Source organism: Dendropsophus ebraccatus, chromosome 1 (assembly GCF_027789765.1).
Source record: "Dendropsophus ebraccatus isolate aDenEbr1 chromosome 1, aDenEbr1.pat, whole genome shotgun sequence".
Taxonomy (NCBI): Eukaryota; Metazoa; Chordata; class Amphibia; order Anura; family Hylidae; genus Dendropsophus; species Dendropsophus ebraccatus.
Window position 1 is genome coordinate 224,078,718 of NC_091454.1, and position 22,652 is coordinate 224,101,369.

General features: G+C 45.9%; 1 protein-coding gene across 3 annotated transcripts in view; it reads left to right on the forward strand.

Moving 5' to 3' along the window:
* The window catches only part of LOC138767598 (uncharacterized), a 30,825-nt gene extending 8,278 nt beyond the window's left edge, over window positions 1-22,547 (forward strand). The window contains exons 1-7 of one of the 3 annotated variants that reach the window (XM_069945248.1): window positions 9,507-9,591; window positions 16,537-16,667; window positions 16,760-16,787; window positions 16,942-17,096; window positions 18,006-18,155; window positions 19,917-20,057; window positions 21,245-22,547. In XM_069945248.1, the coding sequence (XP_069801349.1) occupies window positions 9,582-9,591; window positions 16,537-16,667; window positions 16,760-16,787; window positions 16,942-17,096; window positions 18,006-18,155; window positions 19,917-20,057; window positions 21,245-21,484 (855 nt within the window). In that variant the 5' untranslated portion in view covers window positions 9,507-9,581 and the 3' untranslated portion in view covers window positions 21,485-22,547. Of the gene's footprint in view, window positions 1-9,506; window positions 9,592-16,536; window positions 16,668-16,759; window positions 16,788-16,941; window positions 17,097-18,005; window positions 18,156-19,916; window positions 20,058-21,244 lie in introns of those variants that run through there. The other 2 variants (XM_069945320.1, XM_069945406.1) reach the window with 2 other exon arrangements.
* Window positions 22,548-22,652: the final 105 nt, after the last annotated feature.

The window sequence follows — 22,652 nt, forward strand, 5'->3', positions numbered from 1 at the left end:
GGTGGTTGCTTATTGCTCTTGGTGGTGAGGAGACTATATTGGAGGTGGCTGCTTGGAGCTCTTGGTGGTGAGGAGACTATATTGGAGGTGGCTGATTGTAGCTCTTGGTGGTGAGGAGACTATATTGGAGGTGGCTGATTGGAGCTCTTGGTGGTGAGGAGACTATATTGGAGGTGGTTGCTTATTGCTCTTGGTGGTGAGGAGACTATACTGGAGGTGGTTGATTATTTCTCTTAGTGGTGAGGAGACTATATTGGAGGTGGCTGCTTGGAGCTCTTGGTGGTGAGGAGACTATATTGGAGGTGGCTGATTGGAGCTCTTGGTGGTAAGGAGACTATATTGGAGGTGGCTGATTGGAGCTCTTGGTGGTTAGGAGACTATACTGGAGGTGGTTGATTATTTCTCTTGGTGGTGAGGAGACTATATTGGAGGTGGCTGCTTGGAGCTCTTGGTGGTGAGGAGACTATACTGGAGGTGGTTGATTATTGCTCTTGGTGGTGAGGAGACTATATTGGAGGTGGCTGATTGGAGCTCTTGGTGGTGAGAAGACTATATTGGAAGTGGTTGATTATTGCTCTTGATGGTGAGGAGACTATATTGGAGGTGGCTGATTGGAGCTCTTGGTGGTGAGGAGACTATATTGGAGGTGGCTGATTGGAGCTCTTGGTGGTGAGGAGACTATATTGGAGGTGGCTGCTTGGAGCTCTTGGTGGTGAGGAGACTATATTGGAGGTGGCTGATTGGAGCTCTTGGTGGTGAGGAGACTATATTGTAGATGGCTGATTGGAGCTCTTGGTGGTGAGGAGACTATACTGGAGGTGGCTGATTGGAGCTCTTGGTGGTGAGGAGACTATATTGGAAGTGGTTAATTATTGCTCTTGGTGATGAGGAGACTATATTGGAGGTGGCTGCTTGGAGCTCTTGGTGGTGAGGAGACTATATTGGAAGTGGTTGATTATTGCTCTTGGTGGTGAGGAGACTATATTGGAGATGGCTAATTGGAGCGACTGATGGCTAATTGGAGCTCCTGATGAAGTGAGCGAAACGTACGTCGGGCTTTTGTGCCAGGCGGGTGGTAGGATTTCAGTGTGGTGAGTTACTTGTATTATGGATGTAATGTATTGATTTTACTGCTTTGTTTTTCACCAATATTTCCATTGGGATTAGCCTGTGGAGGGGTTGCATTACAGCCCCCCTCTTCTTTAATGTGATTTTTTGTAGCCAATGATTTTTTCAGGCACCTCCCTGGGTTTGTGTATTCGGCTTAGAGCTTCCATACCATTAGGGACCACTAGATGGTGCTGCTGTGATAATAATTACCTCACCCACTAAATTTAATTGGGTTTTCACGGACACGTACCACGCTGATATCTTCCTCCCCGCCTGGTTTTGACCTCTGTGTTTTATCCCATACTATACTCTGTGTAATTTTATTAATTTATAATTTCCAATAAAGATTTTTGTTATATTTTTCTATTCGATTTGTGCAATCTCTTTTGTTGTTTCTAGAATCCAACCAAGACCAACATAATGTGTGATCATTCCTGGCCGTAATACAGAGCTTGTGACTCTTACAAGAGTAGCTGGACGTTCATCTGTGCGCCAATAAACCTTGTGATGTATGATTGTATATACTGTATTTTATTTAACTTTGTATCCATAGTAATTGTTAAAGGTTTTGTTTGTGAATATAGAATAAAGAAATTATTTCTTTCCATTATAAATGTAAATCTGTCAGTGAACGGAAACCCTCTTGTCCACTTCCAGGTCATGGGATTTGTATGAATTCATGGTGGGTGTGTATTAAAGAGGTTGTCCTGGCAAAATTAACTTGTGCCCTATCCACAGGACATATACTATATTTTCAATAGAGTTGCAGGTAAGGCACATGAACCACAGCTCTATTCATTCCTATGGAACTCCCCGACGTAGCCAAGAACCAGATACTTGTACTTGATACTTGATACTCTTACTTGTCCCTTATTCTGTGGATAGGGGACAAGTTAGCTTTGCCTGGACAATCTTTTGAATGTGAGTGTCTGTATGATGTTATACTGATAGTACATGATCAGCAGTGGCGTAGCGGCCCTCCCTTGCCACCACACTGCCCCCCTCCCATTCCCTCTTGTGACCGCAAGCAGTGTTTTGGGAGGGAGGCTGGAACTGGCCCCCGGCTGACCCGCGTCTCCCCGGCTCCTTCCCGTCCCAGCCCCGGCAGCACACCAACCACAAAACTCTGTGTATGTCGGGGAAGTACTCTCGGCACAGGCGCGTCACTAACACGAGCCTCCTGTGTCGGAAGTAACAGCCATGGCGCACACAGAGCTCTGTGGTGCGTGTGCTGCCGGGGCTGGGACGGGAAGGAGCTGGAGAGCCGCGGGTCAGCCTGGGACCAGTTCCAGCCTGCAGGAGAGAAGAGCCACGACGGGGGAGTGAGTTGTCAGGTGAGTTGTTTTTTTTTTGTTTTTTTTATCTGCGTTGCACAGACTAGGGGGCATCTAAAAGGGGGATAACTAAGGGGGGGGCATGTATAAGGGGGATAACCAGGGGGCATCTATAAGGGAGATACAGGGGGGACCATCTATAAGGGGTATAACCAGGGGGCATCTATAAGGGGGATACAGGGGGGACCATCTATAAGGGGGATAACCAGGGGGAAACTATAAGGGGGATACAGGGGGGACCATCTATAAGGGGGATAACCAGGGGGCATCTATAAGGGGGATACAGGGGGGACCATCTATAAGGGGGATAACCAGGGGGGCATCTATAAGGGGGATACAGGGGGGACCATCGATAAGGGGGATAACCAGGGGCCATCTATAAGGGGGATAACCAGGGGGCATCTATAAAGGGGATAACAGTGGGGGGGCATCTATAAGGGGGATAACCAGGGGGCATCTATAAGGGGGATAACTAGGGGGCATCTATAAGGGGGATACAGGGGGGACCATCTATAAATGGGATAACCAGGGGGCATCTATAAGGGGGGTAACCAGGGGGCATCTATAAGGGGGATAACCAGGGGGCATCTATAAGGGGGATAACTAGGGGGCATCTATAAGGGGGATACAGGGGGGACCATCTATAAGGGGGATAACCAGGGGGCATCTATAAAGGGGATAACGGTGGGGGGGCATCTATAAGGGGGATAACTAAGGGGCATGTATAAGGGGGATAACCAGGGGGCATCTATAAGGGGGATACAGGGGGGACCATCTATAAAGGGGATAACCAGGGGGCATCTATAAGGGGGGTAACCAGGGGGCATCTATAAGGGGGATAACCAGGGGTCATCTATAAGGGGGATAACCAGGGGGCATCTATAAGGGGATAACCAGGGGGCATCTATAAGGGGGATAACTAGGGGGCATCTATAAGAGGGATACAGGGGGGCCATCTATAAAGGGGATAACATAGGGGGACCATCTATAAGGGGGATAACATAGGGGGAGCATCTATAAGGGAAATAACATGGGGGGCATCTATAAGGGAGATAACATGGGGGGCATCTATAAGGGGGTCTACATGGAGGGTGTATGCAATAGGGCATGTACTATAGTGCATAAACTATAAGGGTGATCACATAGCGCCAGCCTACCCACCTAATGAGGACACAAAGGGGACAGTACAGATGTACAGTGTGTATAGTGAAGAGGATGGTGACAGAATGAGGAGCCTAATATATCTGTCTGGCAGATTCTGTGGATTTGTGGTTCAGAGAAGTTCTCATAATGGCCCAGGGCAGATGGAGAAGATGAAAAGGGAAGAACTCCGATCAGAGAAGACGTCCCCTGTGAGTCATAACTGCAATGTAATGTATATGGAGTAAAGAACCTGTGTAGATCTGAGGCTACCTCTATATGACTGGATGAGGTGATATTGGTCTTTGTACAGTGGATGTTATTCAGTAGCAGCGGTGGTGTTAGTCAGTATGTGGTGATGTTAGTCAGTAGTAGCGGTGGTATTAGTAGCAGTGGTGGTGTTAGTTAGTATATGGTGGTATAAGTCAGTAGCAGCAGTGGTGTTAGTCAGTATGTGGTGGTATTTGTTACTTGTAATCTGGTACTTTGTTTTATTGGATTTAGTGTACTGGATTTGGTCAGTCACAATATGGTGGTCATAGTGTGGCGGTAATATTTGCCCCGTGTATACTGTTATTATTGGTAATATTGGTCTCAGTATACAGGATTTGGTTAAAAACAGTATGGCGGTAATATGTATGGTGATTATATTTCCTATATACTGGTATTATTGGTAATATCAGTCTTGAGATATATATATATATATATACCAATAGCATAGCTTGGTCGAGGAAGGGGGGGGTGCAAAAAAACCTCTTGCACCATGGCCCAAGAGACATTAGCTACGCCCCTGATGATGAGGATAATATAACGGAGACAGTTCACATCCAGACGTCAGAGGAAGTGCTGTAATTAGCACGAAACAGCTGTCATGATCAGTGGAAGGGGCTGGCGTGCTATGCCATTGTCTGCTATGAAGATATAGAAAACGATTTTAACGGACTCAATAAAGAAAGATTATATGGCGAGTGCGCTCTTGCTCCTTTTTCTACTTCTTTTCTAACCTTAGGTTACTTTAACAAAGCCGACTCCTGGACACTTAAAGGCATTATGGTCTCAGACATATTTAAAATACGCTATGGTCATGGGACTCTCATCACACCGCAGCAGTGAATTGCTGGCCTAAGCCGTATACGACACAAAAAGGCTACAGCCGGGGATTTGCCTGTGTTTTAAGAACTCCTCAAGATTGTCACTCTGTTCCACCTAACTCTTCTAGTAAAGACCTGCATCCAGATGCCACATGGATGGCCGATGACTACTACTCAACAGACGCCAAACGATTGTCTCTTCTTGTCCATCCCTGTCCATATGCTCTATAATAAGGACATAACAGAACGGAGATCGGCTATCCAACCTTCTTGTGGAGAACCTCTACTCTTGCCCCAACCAACCAAGATTCTTGGCAAACCATTCAGTTCTTAGCTCATACTCTGTTCTGGCCAAGTTGTGTTGACTCCTTTTCTTGTCACCCCGTGAAGCATCTTTCATCTTCAGTATTGCTGATTCTACTGTGTTCTACCAAGATGGGGAGGAACCTTGTTTTAAATAAATCTGTCAGCTGCAATTCACATTCCAAACTGCTGACATTATTAGATAGCTGTTTGGGCCAGGAGACACATGGTACCTTTCATATATCTGTCTGTGCTTCTATAACATAGTAAAATGCTTTTATTGTATAGTAGTAAAAGTCAAAGAGGCTTTCCTTAGCTCCTGAAGTGCAGCAAGCTGTAACACCTTCTAACTACCCCCCTCCCATACCTGACCCTGCTTGGGCTTCCATGTGTCAATCAAGCACAGAGGGGTAAAATAAATAGTAAAGCAAAAGTAATGGAAACCTATGAAGCTTCTCTATCCCTCCAATACTCCAATCCCTCCAATTCCACCAATACTCTTCAAGAACTTAGCATTGATCAGTGTCACATCAGTGTCTCTGTTTCTACACGTACACAGACCTCACTAACACCAGTGGAGTGACACATGATGAAAGGAGGATTCCAGTAGAGGCAGAAGAGCCCCTGATGAACCTCTCTCTCAGAGTAGGAAAACAGGTTTCATGTAGATCGCCCTCTGTGTAGACTAGAAGCACTTGAGGTTTTATATTTACTCCACATGGCTCCGTGGTACACCATGAACGACAGGCAGAGTCAGGGTTAACAGCTTTCTGCACAGCAGACTATGCTGATAGGGAGAAACTCAGAAGACGTTCTTCACTGGTCAAGACCAGGACTAAACTGCAACACACTGGCTATGTGGTGTCCCACTAGGGGTGTTACTGCTATTCACACCCTTCGTAAAAGTCTGTAATTTTTGTGGTCCTATTGCAGCCAAAGTATTACTAAAAGATGACCACTAGATGCTGCTGTATTGCATATTGAAGTATAGAAGCTGCACGGCTGAAGTATCTTGAAGGGTTATCGTGTTTGTTTGTACCAGATTCTGTGAACCAGTAGGATCTTTACTTTCTTTTGACCTATCACCTCTTCCATTTTTACTCTTCTGTTGCACTCTTACCACCCAACCACAGCGCACCTTACACGCTGGATAGGAAGTGAGTCCTTTGAGTGAAGGACGAGTCTTAGTTGTGCTTCGGTGGAGAAAGGACGCAGCTCAGATAGCTCTCCACAGTGGTTCTACCCTCTGCCAGGTCCCCTCTACAGAAAAGTCTTAGTCTTAGTCAGTACCCCGCATGGGTAGGACACAGGACAGTCACCTCTTACAAGCTTCTTTCTTGAAGCACCCGCACATTGAGTGATGCAGTGCCAAACCCTTCAGATTGTGGGTACAGAGTCGCTTTAACTTTTCAATAAGATTTTTATTGAGATTTTTTATTTTTTTTAACATGTTTTAAAAGTCAATTCAACATATACATCTTATTAAATGCCGATGTCGGTATTAGTGTGAATAACATGAGATAATATGTTTATATATAGAAAACACTTTAGGAACAATAACAACAAAACTAGAGTGGGAAAACAAACCCACTATCCAAATAAACAATGAATGTACAGGCAATAACCAAGTTTATTATCTTAGCTTGATCAGTTAGTCAGGCATGGTCAGAATCAGTGTGAGTGTGCGGTACATGGAAGTTGTAAAGTCCGGATGTCGGGGTATCTAAGAGATGTTTGGAGGTCAGTATGTGTGACAGAGGAAGTGTGGCCAACATTATGTAACATTTGGAGGAATACGGCTCAGGGGTAGGATAGAACAGATCACCTTAACACATGCCGAGCACAAGGAGTAACCCCAGTGCAGGACAGTATCCACTAAAGAGCCAAAGAGCATAGAACTGATCTGTGTGGAGCAAAGTTACTGGAAAGTCTATGAACTCCATCTCGCAGCACGAGTGTCAGCAGGAAACCCTTAGCACTCTGCTCATCCCAGGTAACAAGGTCTGGGGCCTGTCTCACCCATTAGTACGGTTCAGCCACAGCTAGTGGGAATAAGGTGGTGTGGAGACTATAAGGAAAGTGAAAACACAGGCACAGGTTTACTCATTCTTCTTCTTCTACAAGTATTCTTCTCTACACTCCAACATCCCGGCAGAGCACATTACTACTTGGATTGAGACTCTCACGGGACCCTCCTCTATGCTACACTACCTCAGTACAACTCTACCAACTCTACTACATCCTACTCAGCACTTATCACACTGATCTGGTGGTTCTATGTTCGAGTTTTTATTGGAACTGTATCACGTCTATTTCAAGATTCGTTGTATTACCTGTTGTACATTTGCCAATAGTAAATTAAGTCAACGTTATCCATAGAGTCTGTGATTATTTGCTACCACCTACACAGCACTACACCGCAACCTTGGGACATTTCCCCTTTCTGTGGGTGGCGGGTCCTACTATTAGGGCCCTATTACACGGGATGATTATCGTGCGAAAAATTGTTAAATCGTTCCAATGTAAACAATAATCATTCTGTGTAATTGCAGGCAACGATTGAAAAATCGTTCGTATGTCGTTGATCGTTGATTTAGATCTGAACCTAAAATTATCGTTAATCGTTTGCTAATCGTTCGCTGTAATTCCACATTCGTTCGCTCAAGTTCCGCATTTGTTCACTAATCGTTCAGTGTAATAGCACATTGCCCATTATTTTTCTGGGAGCAGAAGGAATAAACGATCACAGTAACGATCGCAATAACGATCATAGTAACGGTCGTAACTAACGATTATCGTTCTGTGTAATATGGTGAATGATTTCAGGTTAACAATAAATAATCTCGTTTGCGATTGTTAATTGTTAGTCGTTAATCGCTAAAAATCGCTCAGTGTAATAGGACCCTTACTCGGGAGGGTTACTACACCGCTCTGACCACCTGTGACTTCACTATCCCAAGGGACTCTGCAGCAACCCCACAGGACACCGACCACAGGAGAAAAGGGTACAACGGCCTTACACCTTAAAAGCAGGCGTGCCATCACACCTGTGTGCCCACCAGGCACTGGTGTCACGTGACAAACCCTTAAGGTCCGGCTGTATCTCGGCCATCCACCACAGTAGTGGCCTCACACTTCCATCTAGCAAGGGACCGGCCATCCCACCACTACAACATCATCCGGGGGCATACCACAGCCCTTTTTCTTGCCCCTTGATTACAGGGGTCTGGAGAGCAGAATAGAGACATTTTACGGGAGGAGTCTGGAAGAAACAGAGAGGTCTGAAAGGGACAGAGGGGTCTGGAGGGGGTAGAGGAGTCTGGAGGTGAGCAGAGGGGTCTGGAAGGGACAGAGGGGTCTGGAGGGGGTAGAGGAGTCTGGAAGGGACAGAGGGGTCTGGAGGTGAGCAGAGGGGTCTGGAAGGGATAGAGGGGTCTGGAGGTGAGCAGAGGGGTCTGGAGGTGAACAGAGGGGTCTGGAAGGGACAGAGAGGTCTGGAGGTGAGCAGAGGGGTCTGGAAGGGACAGAGGGGTCTGGAGGGGGTAGAGGAGTCTGGAAGAAACAGAGGGGTCTGTAAGGGACAGAGGGGTCTGGAGGGGGTAGAGGAGTCTGGAAGGGACAGAGGGGTCTGGAGGTGAGCAGAGGGGTCTGGAGGTGAGCAGAGGGGTCTGGAGGTGAGCAGAGGGGTCTGGAAGGGACAGAGAGGTCTGGAGGTGAGCAGAGGGGTCTGGAAGGGATAGAGGGGTCTGAAGGTGAGCGGAGGGGTCTGGAAGGGACAGAGGGGTCTGGAGGTGAGCAGAGGGGTCTGGAAGGGACAGAGGGGTCTGGAGGTGAGCAGAGGGGTCTGGAAGGGACAGAGGGGTCTGGAGGTGAGCGGAGGGGTCTGTAAGGGACAGAGGGGTCTGGAGGTGAGCAGAGGGGTCTGGAAGGGATAGAGGGGTCAGCAGGGGGAAGAGCAGTGTGGAAGGGACAGCGAGGTCTGGAGGAAGCAGAGGAGTCTAGAATGGACAGAGGAAAGTAAAGAGGATAGAACGGTCTGGAGAGAGGCAGCACATTGTCCCCCTTCTGAATTAACATTCACAGGATACGGCCAAAGGTGGATATTTATGGTAATGTAAATTACCGTTGTAAAAAAAAGAAAACTTTTCAGAGAGACATATCAAAGGTTTTTATTGGTCAGGATCTGAGTGTTCAGGAGAATAAACTCTTAGAGCATTCTCTCCTGACTCCATGTGACATGATGAGACATCTACATAATGTAAGTCTATGGTGCCGTCTCACTCACCTAGATACAGAGCAAGGAGAGAGGGCTGTGGTTTTCTAAACTCATAACAAACTACCCCAGTCATTAAAGGGTTAGTTCTGGTTATGTAGTCAGGGGGCGGTCTGGTCACCCTGGCTGGAGTCACAAGATAGCTGTAAGGTGCTGACAGGGCAATAATCTGGGTTACAGAGTCCTCTAATTTCCTCTGTGAGCTGGAAATAATCATGAAAAAAAATTACAAGGAGGGGAGTGGTGAAAGAATAACGTAACACAGCAGCAGCAGCATCTCTGTCTCTGCTATTCCTGACATAGACCGGGATCCCGCAGCAACATCTCCATATGGATCCAGGTATGTAGCTGTATTTTTGACATTACTGTGGTGTGAGCCCCTGGTGATGATGTTATATCGGAGCATGAGGTGTTACTTTGTGACGCCAGTGCCGGGTAGACACACAGGTGTGATGGCACGCCTGCTTTTATTTTACAAGGCCGGTTGTACCTTTTTCCCAGTGGTCACTGTCCTGCTGGGCTGCAATGGGGTCCCTTGGGTTAGTGTGATCAGGGATGGCCAGAGTGGTGTAATGACCCTCCGGGACTATTAGAACTGCCACCCACAGAAAGGGGAAGTGTCCCAAGGTTGTGTGGTATACTGTGTCGGTGTAAGGCGAAAGATCACAGAGTCTCTTTATCATAAGTAAGTGTTATGGTCAGTATGGCAAAGGCAGTCTGACAAGACACGGACAGTGAGCCCTGAGCTGACCCCACCCACTGACCCTGCCTAATTGCCACGGACGGCCCTAAACGGCCCGGACAACCACGGAGTCGGTCCCTACACTGAATAGGTGCGACACACAGAGCACGGACAGACAAACAAAACACAATAAGAGGTGTCAGACAAACCAGGTCAGCAACAGTCGAGCGGCGAAGTACAAAAACAGCAAACAGGAGAATAGTCGAGGTCAAAGGCAGAAGGTCCAGAATACAGAGATCAGTGTAACTAAACAGGGAGCTGAGCAGGCGAGTGAACTCTAATAGTCAGCAGGGAAGAGAGAAACTTGCTGCTTTTTATCTGGGATCAGAGACTAAGTCCAGCAGATGATTGGACCAGCCCTGATCCCAGCAGCAAGTTCAGCTGAGAAGATCAAGCAGAGCAGTAACCCCTGCACTGCCAGGAGTCTGCCAGGAAAAGCGGGTGTGGCTGGCAAATACAACACAATTCAGACAGAGTAAAAAGAAAAACACAGACAAACTCAGCGCTTCCTCGACCGCCCGGCACGGACCGAGGAGCGCAAAGTCATATTCCTAACAGTACCCCCCCTCTTAGGAGGGGCCACTGGACCCTCACTCAAAGGACCAGGCTTAGAGGGGTTACGGGCATGAAACTGCCGGATAAGGCGTGAGGCATGTATGTCCTTACTGGCAACCCAAGTATTTTCCTCGGGACCAAATCCTTTCCACTGGACAAGATATTGGATGGAATTTTGAACTTGGCAAGAGTCCAAAATCTTGTCCACCTCAAACTCCAGCTCACCTTGGATGACCAGAGGAGCAGGGAGGACTGCTGGAAGCACAGGAACTACATATTTTTTTAACAATGATTTATGAAAGACATTGTGAATCCTCATATTATTGGGTAACTGTAGGCGGAAGGACACAGGATTAATGATTTCTGTAATTAGATAAGGGCCAATGTATTTAGGTGCTAATTTCCCAGAAGGGACTCTGAGCTTAAGATTTCTCGTGGAGAGCCACACCTTGTCCCCTACCTGATATTCATGGCCAGATATACGTCTTTTATTAGCTTGTATGCTAGACAACCTCTGGGCCTTAGTCAGGCTCACAAGAGCCTGGGCCCAGACTGTGCACAGTCTTTGATAGATAACTTCAGCTGAAGGATTTACAGACTCTGGAGAGTGAGCCGACGAATACCTGGGATTATACCCATAATTGCAAAAGAAAGGCGACATTTTGGTAGACTGACTCTCTCTATTATTAAGCGCGAACTCTGCTAGAGGCAAATAGTTTTTCCATTTATCCTGAGAACATGATACAAAACATCTAAGAAATTGTTCTAAGGATTGGTTTACCCTCTCCGTTTGCCCATTAGACTGGGGGTGAAAGGTAGATGAAAAAGACAACGAAATCCCCAAACGACCACATAGTTCTCTCCAGAATTTGGAGACAAATTGCACTCCCCTATCAGAGACAATGTTTTCAGGAACCCCATGTAACCTTAGGATATGGTTTATGAACAGAGTGGCCAAAGTACAAGCATTGGGGAGTTTTTTCAACGGAATAAGGTGGCACATTTTGGAGAATCTGTCCACCACCACCCAGATCACTGTTTTCCCTTTGGACAATGGCAAATCTGTGATGAAGTCCATAGCGAGGTGGGTCCATGGTCTCCTAGGTATAGGAAGAGGGTGGAGGAGGCCCTCTGGTAACCTACGAGGGACCTTGGACCTAGCACAGACTTCACAAGCTTCAACAAAAAATTTTACATCTTGGGACCAAGAAGGCCACCAATATTGCCTTGAGAGGAGATACTTGGTACCAGCAATTCCCGGGTGACCAGCCAGAACAGAACAATGGGTTTCCTCCAAGACTCTAAGCCGGAGATTGGGGGGTACAAAGAGTTTTCCCTCCGGAGTATTTTCAGGGGCAAGGGACTGAGACTCTACCACCTGAGCGACAAGATCAGGTTGGAGGATGGCAAGGACCACCCCGGGCGCAAGTATATTTTCTGGTTCACCTTTGGGGACATTACTTGCATCAAAACTCCGCGATAGGGCATCAGCTTTGACATTTTTAGAACCTGGACGATAGGTTATCTCAAAATCAAAACGAGTAAAGAACAACGCCCACCTCGCCTGTCGAGGGGTTAGGCGTTTGGCCTTGTCTAGGTACAATAAGTTTTTGTGGTCAGTTAGTACCCTGACCTTGTGTTTAGCTCCTTCAAGGAAATGCCTCCATTCATCGAATGCCCACTTGATGGCAAGCAGTTCCCTGTTACCAATATCATAATTTCCTTCTGCTGGGGAAAATTTCCTGGAGAAGTAAGCTATAGGTCGGAGGTTGGTGAGACTCTCAGGGCCCTGAGAAAGAACCGCACCAACCCCCACCTCTGAAGCATCAACTTCAATAACAAAAGGTTGCTCCAGATCAGGCTGGATGAGTGCCTTGGAGAAACATCTTTTTAACTGTCCAAATGCCTCTATAGCCTTGGGAGTCCAGTTATCTAGGTCAGCCCCTTTTCTGGTCAGGTCAGTAAGGGGTTTAGCAATTATGGAAAATCCCTTAATAAATTTTCTGTAATAGTTGGCAAATCCCAAGAATCTTTGCAATGCCTTAAGGTTAGTGGGACGTTCCCATTTCTCAATGGCTGCCACTTTGACAGGATCCATACTAAAAGAGTTGGGAGAAATTATGTACCCCAGAAAAGAGACCTTCTGGATTCCGAATTGGCATTTGGACAGTTTGGCAAACAAGTTATTATTTCTAAGCAAATGCATAACAGTGCGAACATGGTTTACGTGGGAAGACCAATCCGGCGAAAAAATTAGGATATCATCCAAATACACCACCATGAATTTCCCCAGATGTTCCCTGAATATGTCATTCACAAAATGCTGGAATACTGCAGGGGCATTACTCAGACCAAATGGCATCACCCGATACTCAAAATGTCCCTCAGGGGTATTGAAGGCGGTCTTCCACTCATCCCCCTCCCTTATTCTGATCAGATTGTAGGCCCCACGAAGATCTATCTTGGAGAACCACTGAGCACCCACAATCTGATTAAAGAGATCTGGAATAAGAGGAAGGGGGTGCTGGTTTTTGATAGTGATCTTATTTAGTTCTCGGTAATCAATACACGGTCTAAGACCACCATCCTTTTTACCAACAAAAAAGAACCCTGCACCCATGGGAGAGCTGGAGGGACAAATGTGACCCTTGCGGAGGCTTTCCTGAATGTACTCTCGCATAGCCTCCCTCTCAGGCCTAGACAAATTAAAAATTCTACCTTTAGGGTATTTAGTACCAGGGATCAAATCAATGGAGCAATCATATGGTCTATGAGGTGGCAACACATCAACAGCCTTCTCGTCAAACACATCTGAGAAATCGGAAATAAACTCCGGGATCTCCCCCTCCTTGGGGAAGACATCTGCGGCATTCAGCGAAATACAATGAGGAGAGCACTCAGATCCCCATTTTACCAATTCACGAGTGGACCAATCAAAAACAGGATTATGTTTACTCAACCAAGGTAAACCCAGAATAACATCAGTAGATAAATTGCCCATGATTAAAAAGTCAAGCATTTCTTGGTGAATTGACCCAACCTGCACCTTCATAGTCGGAGTGATATAGCAGATTCTACCCCTGGCCAAAGGGGTAGAATCCGCACCAGTGATGGTCAGCGGATTATTGAGCAAAAGCGGACACGCCTCTAAACGTGACCAAAAACCGGAGCTAATGAAATTGGCGGAGGCCCCAGAATCCACATGAGCAAAACCCGAGACCAATTTGTGCCCCAAACAAAGTGAGATAGGTACCAATAATTTATTTTTATGTTCAAGGGATACCTGTGCACCTGAATGACCCCCTCGATGGTCACTCAGGCGCTGGAGTCTTTCAGCCGGCTGGTCAGGTCTAGCAGGACAGGACCTCACACGATGACCGAGTTTACCACAGTATAGGCAGATGGTTGTGTTGCAGGCGGAAGGCTCGTCGGGTCTTGGTATCTGAGGCTCCAAGCTGCATGGGCTCTTCTTGTGACAGAGGAACAGAAGGAGGAGGCTGAGAAACACAGTCAATAACAGGAAGAGAACTAGAAGACTCAGAAGTTCCTTTCTCCCTATGTCTGTCTCTGAGTCGCCTGTCAACCCTAATCGCCAAAGTCATTGTTTCTTCTAAGGTGTCGGGGGTAGGGTATACCACTAATAGGTCTTTAAGCTGGTCCGACAACCCCATCCGGAACTGGCACCGCAGTGCGGGGTCATTCCAGCCAGATGACACACACCACTGTCTGAATTCCGCACAGTACTCCTCCACAGGTCTCTTTCCCTGTTTCATGGAAGTCAGTTGGCGTTCTGCTTCCGCTGCTAGGTCTGGATCGTCATACAGGAGTCCTAGGGCAGAAAAAAAATTGATCCACGGAGGTCAACTCCATGGATCCAGGGGGTAATGAAAAAGCCCACTCCTGAGGAGGACCCTGCAAGAGGGACATAATAATGCCCACCCTTTGGTCCTCATCTCCAGAGGAGTGGGGGCACAAACGAAAAAAACAACTTGCACCCCTCTCTAAATGTTCGGAAATGCTTCCTGTCTCCCTTAAACTTTTCAGGGAGCTGCACCGGAAGTTCCGGAGGTAGAGGGGTGGTCATGGTCACCTGTCGGGGTGCAGTCTCCTGTTCCTGGACGCGCTCAGCAAGGTTCTGAACCAGCGTGTTCAGACCTTGCATCTGGTTCACCAGAGTCTTCATGGCGTCCATAATGCTAGGTTACCCCAACAAATTATTAGGCTGACTATTCTGTTATGGTCAGTATGGCAAAGGCAGTCTGACAAGACACGGACAGTGAGCCCTGAGCTGACCCCACCCACTGACCCTGCCTAATTGCCACGGACGGCCCTAAACGGCCCGGACAACCACGGAGTCGGTCCCTACACTGAATAGGTGCGACACACAGAGCACGGACAGACAAACAAAACACAATAAGAGGTGTCAGACAAACCAGGTCAGCAACAGTCGAGCGGCGAAGTACAAAAACAGCAAACAGGAGAATAGTCGAGGTCAAAGGCAGAAGGTCCAGAATACAGAGATCAGTGTAACTAAACAGGGAGCTGAGCAGGCGAGTGAACTCTAATAGTCAGCAGGGAAGAGAGAAACTTGCTGCTTTTTATCTGGGATCAGAGACTAAGTCCAGCAGATGATTGGACCAGCCCTGATCCCAGCAGCAAGTTCAGCTGAGAAGATCAAGCAGAGCAGTAACCCCTGCACTGCCAGGAGTCTGCCAGGAAAAGCGGGTGTGGCTGGCAAATACAACACAATTCAGACAGAGTAAAAAGAAAAACACAGACAAACTCAGCGCTTCCTCGACCGCCCGGCACAGACCGAGGAGCGCAAAGTCATATTCCTAACAGTAAGCTTGTTTTACTAAGAAAGTATGTGCTTGAGTCAAGGTTACAGGATTATGAGGTTTCTCTTGATAAAGCACTTGATAATACAGCAACCGAATCTGCAGTAGGAATACAGTGTAGGATACAGTCGTGCCAACTGAGTAGTTTACTGAGTGATGCAGAGTAGCAGAGAGGAGGATGTCGTAAGAGTCTCAAGCCAAGTATTACTGTGCTCGGCCGGGATGTTGGAGTTAGAAGAATACTTAGAAGAAGAAGAATATTTGTTCCTGTGTATTGACCTTTTGTTAGTCTTCACACCACCTAATGCCCACTAGATTTGGATGAACCGTCCTTGAGGGTGACACAAGCCCCAGACCTTGTTACCTGAGATGAGCGGAATGCTGAGGATTTCCTGTTGACAACCGCACTGTGAGACAGAGTTCCTAGGCTTAACACCATCACCACTAAAGTACAATAAGTACAGACTTTTACGAAGGGTGTATATAACAGTAACACCCATGGTAGGACACCACATTACCATCACCTGCTGCTTACCCTACAGGGGTCACCATAGCTCTCCTTTCTTATAAAGACTTGTCACTGCTCTCCAAACCATAATCTTACTTATCATCCTTCCATTACTCGTACAGAAATGATTCACTGACACTGATCATAGCTGTTTCTTAATAAGGAGTGGAGTGAGAAGCATGGAAGGCACGATGGCAGCATGAGAGAGAGTCCATTGAGATAGTGTCTCAGGAACCACCAACAGGTCATGATTTGAGGATATCCCATATGCTTTTTATAGTTGTTTCTGAACTTTGCAGAATGGACCACCTGAGGTCAAAGACTTCTCCAAAAGAGTAAAACTGTCCTAAAACTTTAGGAAAGTCGTCAACAAATGACAGAACTGAAGAGAATTCGTTGTACAAGGTCTCTGTAGCCAGTATTCTAGGACCCATACGGGGACTTCAGGCCAGGCCTAGAGACCAGTAGCCTCTCATTTTTTTTACTTTCCAGAAGGCAAATCCCTGCAAGTTTATTACACAATAACATATATGACTGTTCTGTGTATGCCCAATACTCCTGGGAATCAAGGACTCTATAAATCATGTATATACCATATAATGTATATGGAGGATTTATGCATATATGTATTGCTTTACACAGAACATCCCTGGAACAATAACTCTGAACCTGTTCGAAGCCAACCCCAATGGCAGAACACATCTGCAACCCATCCTGACCAAATCTACAACGCCAAGGCAGTGGTTCCCCCAATGCTTACATGTCTTGTAGAAGTAAGAGTTCTTATGTGTCTTAGAATGTGTAAGGAGGTGAGGGTTGGGGGATTACATGACAACCCATGACAGTGTTTTTCCTTTATCTTTAGGTGGAAGAGGTCAGACTACAGAAAAAAGGTGAGAACCTATAATCCCAATACCCCTTAAAATTCCATTGTATAATAGATTGTTGTGAATATATATATATATATATATATATATATATATATATATATATATATATATATATATATTCTCCACATCTCTATCACTAACTCATTCTACGGTTTAGCTTTCTACAGTAGATCTGGGCGGACGCTCTTCAACATACATCGGGAGTCAGAATGCTGCGGACCGTCCTTTAATGTGAGGTTTCAGGATCCTGGAAGGAAAGATGTGGTCTCACTACGTGCAGACTCGGGAGGTTGCTGTGGCGGAGATACCTGCGTAAGCTCCTTACTGCTCTACATACTCCACATATTGGGAAATTCTGATTTAAGGGAGGGGTCCTCTTCCTTATCTTTATCTATTGGTCAGAATGGAGAATGGTTACAAGCAGCGCCATTCTTGACCTGTAATCCCCACGTTTTCCGGACCGAGGCTCGGTTCCCGTGCACGGCGCCATTCTATGCACCGGAACCGGCCGGTGCTCAAGCACTGGAGGCTGGCCGGCCCGCCCCCAGTGAGAGGGAATTCCCTCCCCTGTATGACGCGGCTCCCTTAGAATGAATGGAGCCGGCCGGTTCCGGTGCATAGAACGGCGCCGTGCACGGGAACAGGGCCTCGGTCCGGAAAACGGACCGCAGCACCAGCTTCCCCGTGCTGGCGCCGTTCGATCCGTGGCTTCAGGTTAAAGAGGATGTACCTGGTGGTACATCCTCTTTTAAGACTGGCCTCCATGACTTTTGAATGGAAGGCTGTTTGGATTGTTGAAGGGATGGAAAAAACAAACCTCCTCTCCCCCCTCCCCCTTTCTTTTTTTTTTCTCTTCTTCTACTGGTTCTTGTTTTCAGTTTATATGGGACTATTTTGTGTGAGAGTTATGTTTGGTAGATATGAATATCGATATTGGTGTGGGAATGGATGGGGGACGCCTACAAGTAAGTTATAAGTTATAGCTGTGTTGTGCTGGTGTCTTGTGATATGCCATGGGTATATAAACATGTTATCCTGTTTCATTTGTGCGAGTATCTAAAGCCTAAATGTTTGTCCTAACCTTCCAGTTTTCATGATCTACGATAACGATGGTTATGTCTGATGCAAAAAATAAAAATAATGTAACCCAAAATTATCTATGAATTCAACAAAGATGTGATGAGAAACTAAAGCTGATCAGAATTTCTTCTTGACTTTCAGCTAAAGATCATCGTTCCTCCGGCCCTCACCATTGGATTCATCACATTTTCGAACATTTCTCATAAAACGATGATCTCAATCCAGATGACGTTCGGAGAGCCTGCGTTCACTGCCGAGCTGCCCTTATCCAGCTCACACAACCCCATTGAGGTGAGATATAAACTCTGGACCTTAGGTGGGCTATCCACAGTCATCAGCAATGTCGGCCATTAGTCATGGTTCTCATTGTGTGTTGGACATCAGGGAGTGCGGAGAGGTATGTATACATTTATTACTTTACTCCTTTACACATTCATCAACCATTGCCTGGACATTGGCAGAAGAACAACATAATTTCTTGTCATTTCTTGTAATCGAATCTTGTTATTAGGACCAATAGCACTAACTAGCGCTCAATAGTGAATTCATGGTTGTTTGTTCTTCTGTAGGGACAACTATAAGGAACTCTGTTGTAATATTATGCACATCATGTCCACTCACATCAGATATATGTTGGCCTTCCGTGTGGTACCCAGTGATGGAGTCTTCTTGGGGTGCTGCCCTCCTCATTGGGGGTGGCCCCCAACTTCAGCTGCCCAGTACAGATTTTTGCTTTACCCTTCACCTTATAATTATCTATGTTTTCTCCAATGTAACCCCCATTGACCTGTGGTCTGGCAGTGTCTCAGAGCTATATCTGTTCCAATGCCCATAGGCCTCTGGTTGTGGGATAGGGAAGCAGCATGTTTTTTCTCCTTCCGATGCTACCGCATGGTTGTCTTCTAGCTTCCAAGATGATGCACCAGATACCGCCTGTAACTCTTCCCTTCCGGGGGAAACTAACTTCCTTTAGTACAATAATTGTCAGGTTCTATTCACATCTGGCCGATACATTAAATGATGTAAAAGTCCATCACAGCAACAAAGGAGCAACAACAACCAGTCGTGATTCCCCATCTTTTCCATAAGGTCCTTATCTGAAGCTGAAGGTTTAGAACCTCCTGACTCGGGTTACAGAAGATATCTTCCTTTTCCACAAAGAAAAAGCAGTGAAGGAGATGGTGGTGGATGAAACCTCATCAGCCGACTTGTCAAAGAGGCAAAGGTTATTCTACTTTCTTAGGACCCTGAGCCATCTGCTTCCAGGTCATCCCCTCTTGGAGGAGTTTATGCAATATGATTGGGACAAATGGTTTGATGCAAGCTGTAGATTCAAAACCATCTATTAACTTAATTCCAACATATCCAGTTTTTGTCAGGTTAGCGATCGCTTACATCGTTCATGTTGGCTGATCGTTGCCTTCTATTAGACGAAAAGATTATCGGCCGTAATGGCAGCAGGAGCAGGTGCTTGTGTCTTGTGTCCTATCCAGAGAAACTAAACTACATCTGCCCACCTAACAGGAAATCCTTCACTTATAAGTGAAGTGTGTGTGTGTGTATCCAGCTAAGAACACTTGGTGTGACTCCTAAACAAACTCGTTTTACCCGGGTGTGCAAACACATTACACATCTCTGAAGGCTTTCCTAGAGAAGAGTGCTGCAGAACATACGTTAGATGAAGTCAGATTCAGATTTTCTAGCAGATTTTCCTTTGGACACTAAATTTTAAGACAATGGCTACATGAGGTAGAGGGGCTATTTGGCTCCAGGAGATGTCAGGATCAGTTCTATTTAAGAAACATTTTCACTCCTTCTCTATTGAGGCAGGAAGTCCCTTTGGTCCACAGTTTCCTAGTGATTCCAAAAGAGTAGCGTTTCCTCAAGCCTCAAGGAAGCCGAGGTTTAGTCCCTTTTCCAAACAATCTAGGAGATTTCAGATTCCTGGAAAGCTGCATCATTTCAAGCCAAGGGAACATCATTCCACCACAAATAACTTCATTGAGTGTCCTGGTCCAACCATTGGTTTAATAACTATCATTATTCCCCCAGATACTCAGTGTAAATGGATCGTGTCCTGTGGCCAGTATAACCAAGGATGGAGAAAAGGAATCTTCTGAAGTCATCTTCAAGTTTCCTATGGACATGAAGGCTACACTGAAAGTTCTCATCCTGGCTGCCTTCCTGTACATGGTGAGTTGTAGGAATTGTTCTAGGAAAGGAAAACGAGGAGCTAGAGTATCTGTCAAAAATGTGGACACTTCTTTTCATTCTATGGTTACTATAACCTGACGCATAGGGTTAAACAAACCAGGATATATTTTATATTCTTCCAAGTAGCTTCCTTTTGCTTTGTACACTTTGCATTCTCTGAATAAGCTTCAGAAGGTAGTCTCCCGGTCCTGGAGGAGTTTCCCGAGGTGCCGAGTACTTGCTGGCTGCTTTTCCTTCACTCTGCTGATTGCTGAGGCCATGTCATCGGACGTAGCACTAAATTACCGTCCTTTTTGGCCAATAATCCCTTACATAACCCATAAGTGTTTTTGGGGTCATTGTCCTGCTGAAAAAATACTGATGGGATGGCAAATTGTTGCAAAATGCTGTGGTAGCCATTATCGTGAAAGGAGGAGTCTGACCAATTTTAAAAGAGGGAGGAAGGCAGGGGGTGCGGGAAAATAATAAACAACCAAAACTCACCCATACCTGTGCCTCTGTAGACCGCGGAAGTAATCCTTGGCTGGAAATCAGGTGCATCATGTACCCAGCTCTTCCAAGTGCAATGTCACATAGCCGTGCCCACACTGCATAGATGAGTCTAATGCCCATAGAGAATGACGGCTCCATTCATTCTCTATGGGCATCAGACTCATCTCAGGTAATTTGCATACAGCGAGCGTACGGCTGATATCTTCGTCCCGGGACCGGCTCCAGGAGCGGGACTCGCTGGAAAGGGTAAGTATCCGGGCGCTGAACCGGGGGGTCGGGCGGGCTCTGTGCCCGCGTCCGGTGACAGGTTCCCTTTAACCGTGCTGTGACGTTGCACCTGGAAGAGCCTGTTACATGATTAACCCGGTTTCCAGCCAAAAATTACTTCCGACGGTGGTCACCAGAGGCCCAGGGATGCTGGGCTGTATAACGGGCTGTATTACTAGAGGTATAACCAGTAGTAAGAGGAGATTGTGATTCCGCTGTATAGAGCTCTAGTGACATCACATCTGGAATACTGTGTCCAGTTCTGGAGACCTCACCTACAGAAAAATACTGATAAAGTAGACCAGGCACAATACATGTGGGGTGCAGGATTTCAGTGTAGATGTGGTAAAGAACATATGGCACTGAGTTATTTTATTTTTTTCTTCCCTGTTTTTTTCCCTAAACAGAGATACCAGCTAAATGAACTGTACCGCACAAGAAGCTTTTCCTCTTATGACGTAGATTACAGTGCGTGGGTGACAGCAGGTGGAGCTTTTATCCCTGGTGTTGATACCGATGGTGGATATTGCCATCATGATGGAGATTGTGGCGGTGGGGACTGTGGTGATGAAGGGGACTGTGGCTGTGGAGACTGGGGTGATGGAGGGGACTGTGTGTGTGCCGACTGCTGTGATGTAGGGGTGTAAGGAAGTGGAGGAGATGGTGGTTGTGGACGAGGGGACAATGGTTCAAAATGGAGGACCAAGAAGGTGGAGAGAGTGGATTGTGGCGGTATGGGAGAAGACTATATTGAAGTTTGTGATTTGTTAGAACTTTTTAACTTTTGACCATGGTTATTACTTCAATACAAAAAAAACCAACAGTCTTTCTTTTTACTTTAGCCAAGACATTACTCTAATTTTTTGGTTCTTTTTCCATGGTGGGGCTGTTGGGCAGTGACTATCATCCAAAAATCCATAAAACATAGGTTTTATCTCATACTATAGTAACATGTAGACATTAAGGCTAAAAGTTATAACATGTCACCTAGTGCGGCTGAGAATAAGCCATGTGGTATAACCTGACAACCAGCACCAATCCAGAAGATAAGAACAAACCCAGCCGACAGTTCTCTTCTATTTCAGGTAATACCTTGTGTATGAGAGTGGCACAACCCAGAGGTGGCACCATTCATTTGCCATAATATATATATTTTTTTTACTTTGGGTCACCACTCTTGAATGCAATATGTTATATGTTATACCATCACAATGTGTGGACCAAGTGGTCTTTGCCATAGTGCCTCCTATGAATACCTTTAATATTAGTGGCTTCCACCATCTTAGTCACTCGTCATTCTTCTCTTCTCACTGAATAGTCTCTAGAGTCCACATGTTCAAAAGAAAGAGCACGGTAGGCACAGCTAACCAACAAAGAAGTGGTGCACCCCAACACATACTATATGAAGTAGTAGGAAAAAGATGTGCGGATGCACGCACAAAATGAGCTATCGAAGTATAAATCTTTATTAGTATACAAAAACCAACACAAAGAAAAATTAAAACCACTTAAAAATGACCACAAAGGGTCAAGTACACAATCTGATGACCCCCCAATGATTGGGGTTAGGGATGAGCGAACTTTTGAAAAGTTTGTTTCGATTCGATCCAGCGAATTTTCGTGAAGTTCGGATTCAACCAAACTTAAAACGAACCTTGCAATAACGGCTGAATAATTGCAGCTACAATAGTGGGAGTGTGATAGGCAAAGTAGGTCAGCACTTCCAATAAAACTTTGTTCTTTATTTCTTTACTCCATTAAAAAATGAACAAAAAGGCAGATACAAAATAAGAAAATACACATCTGACGCGTTTC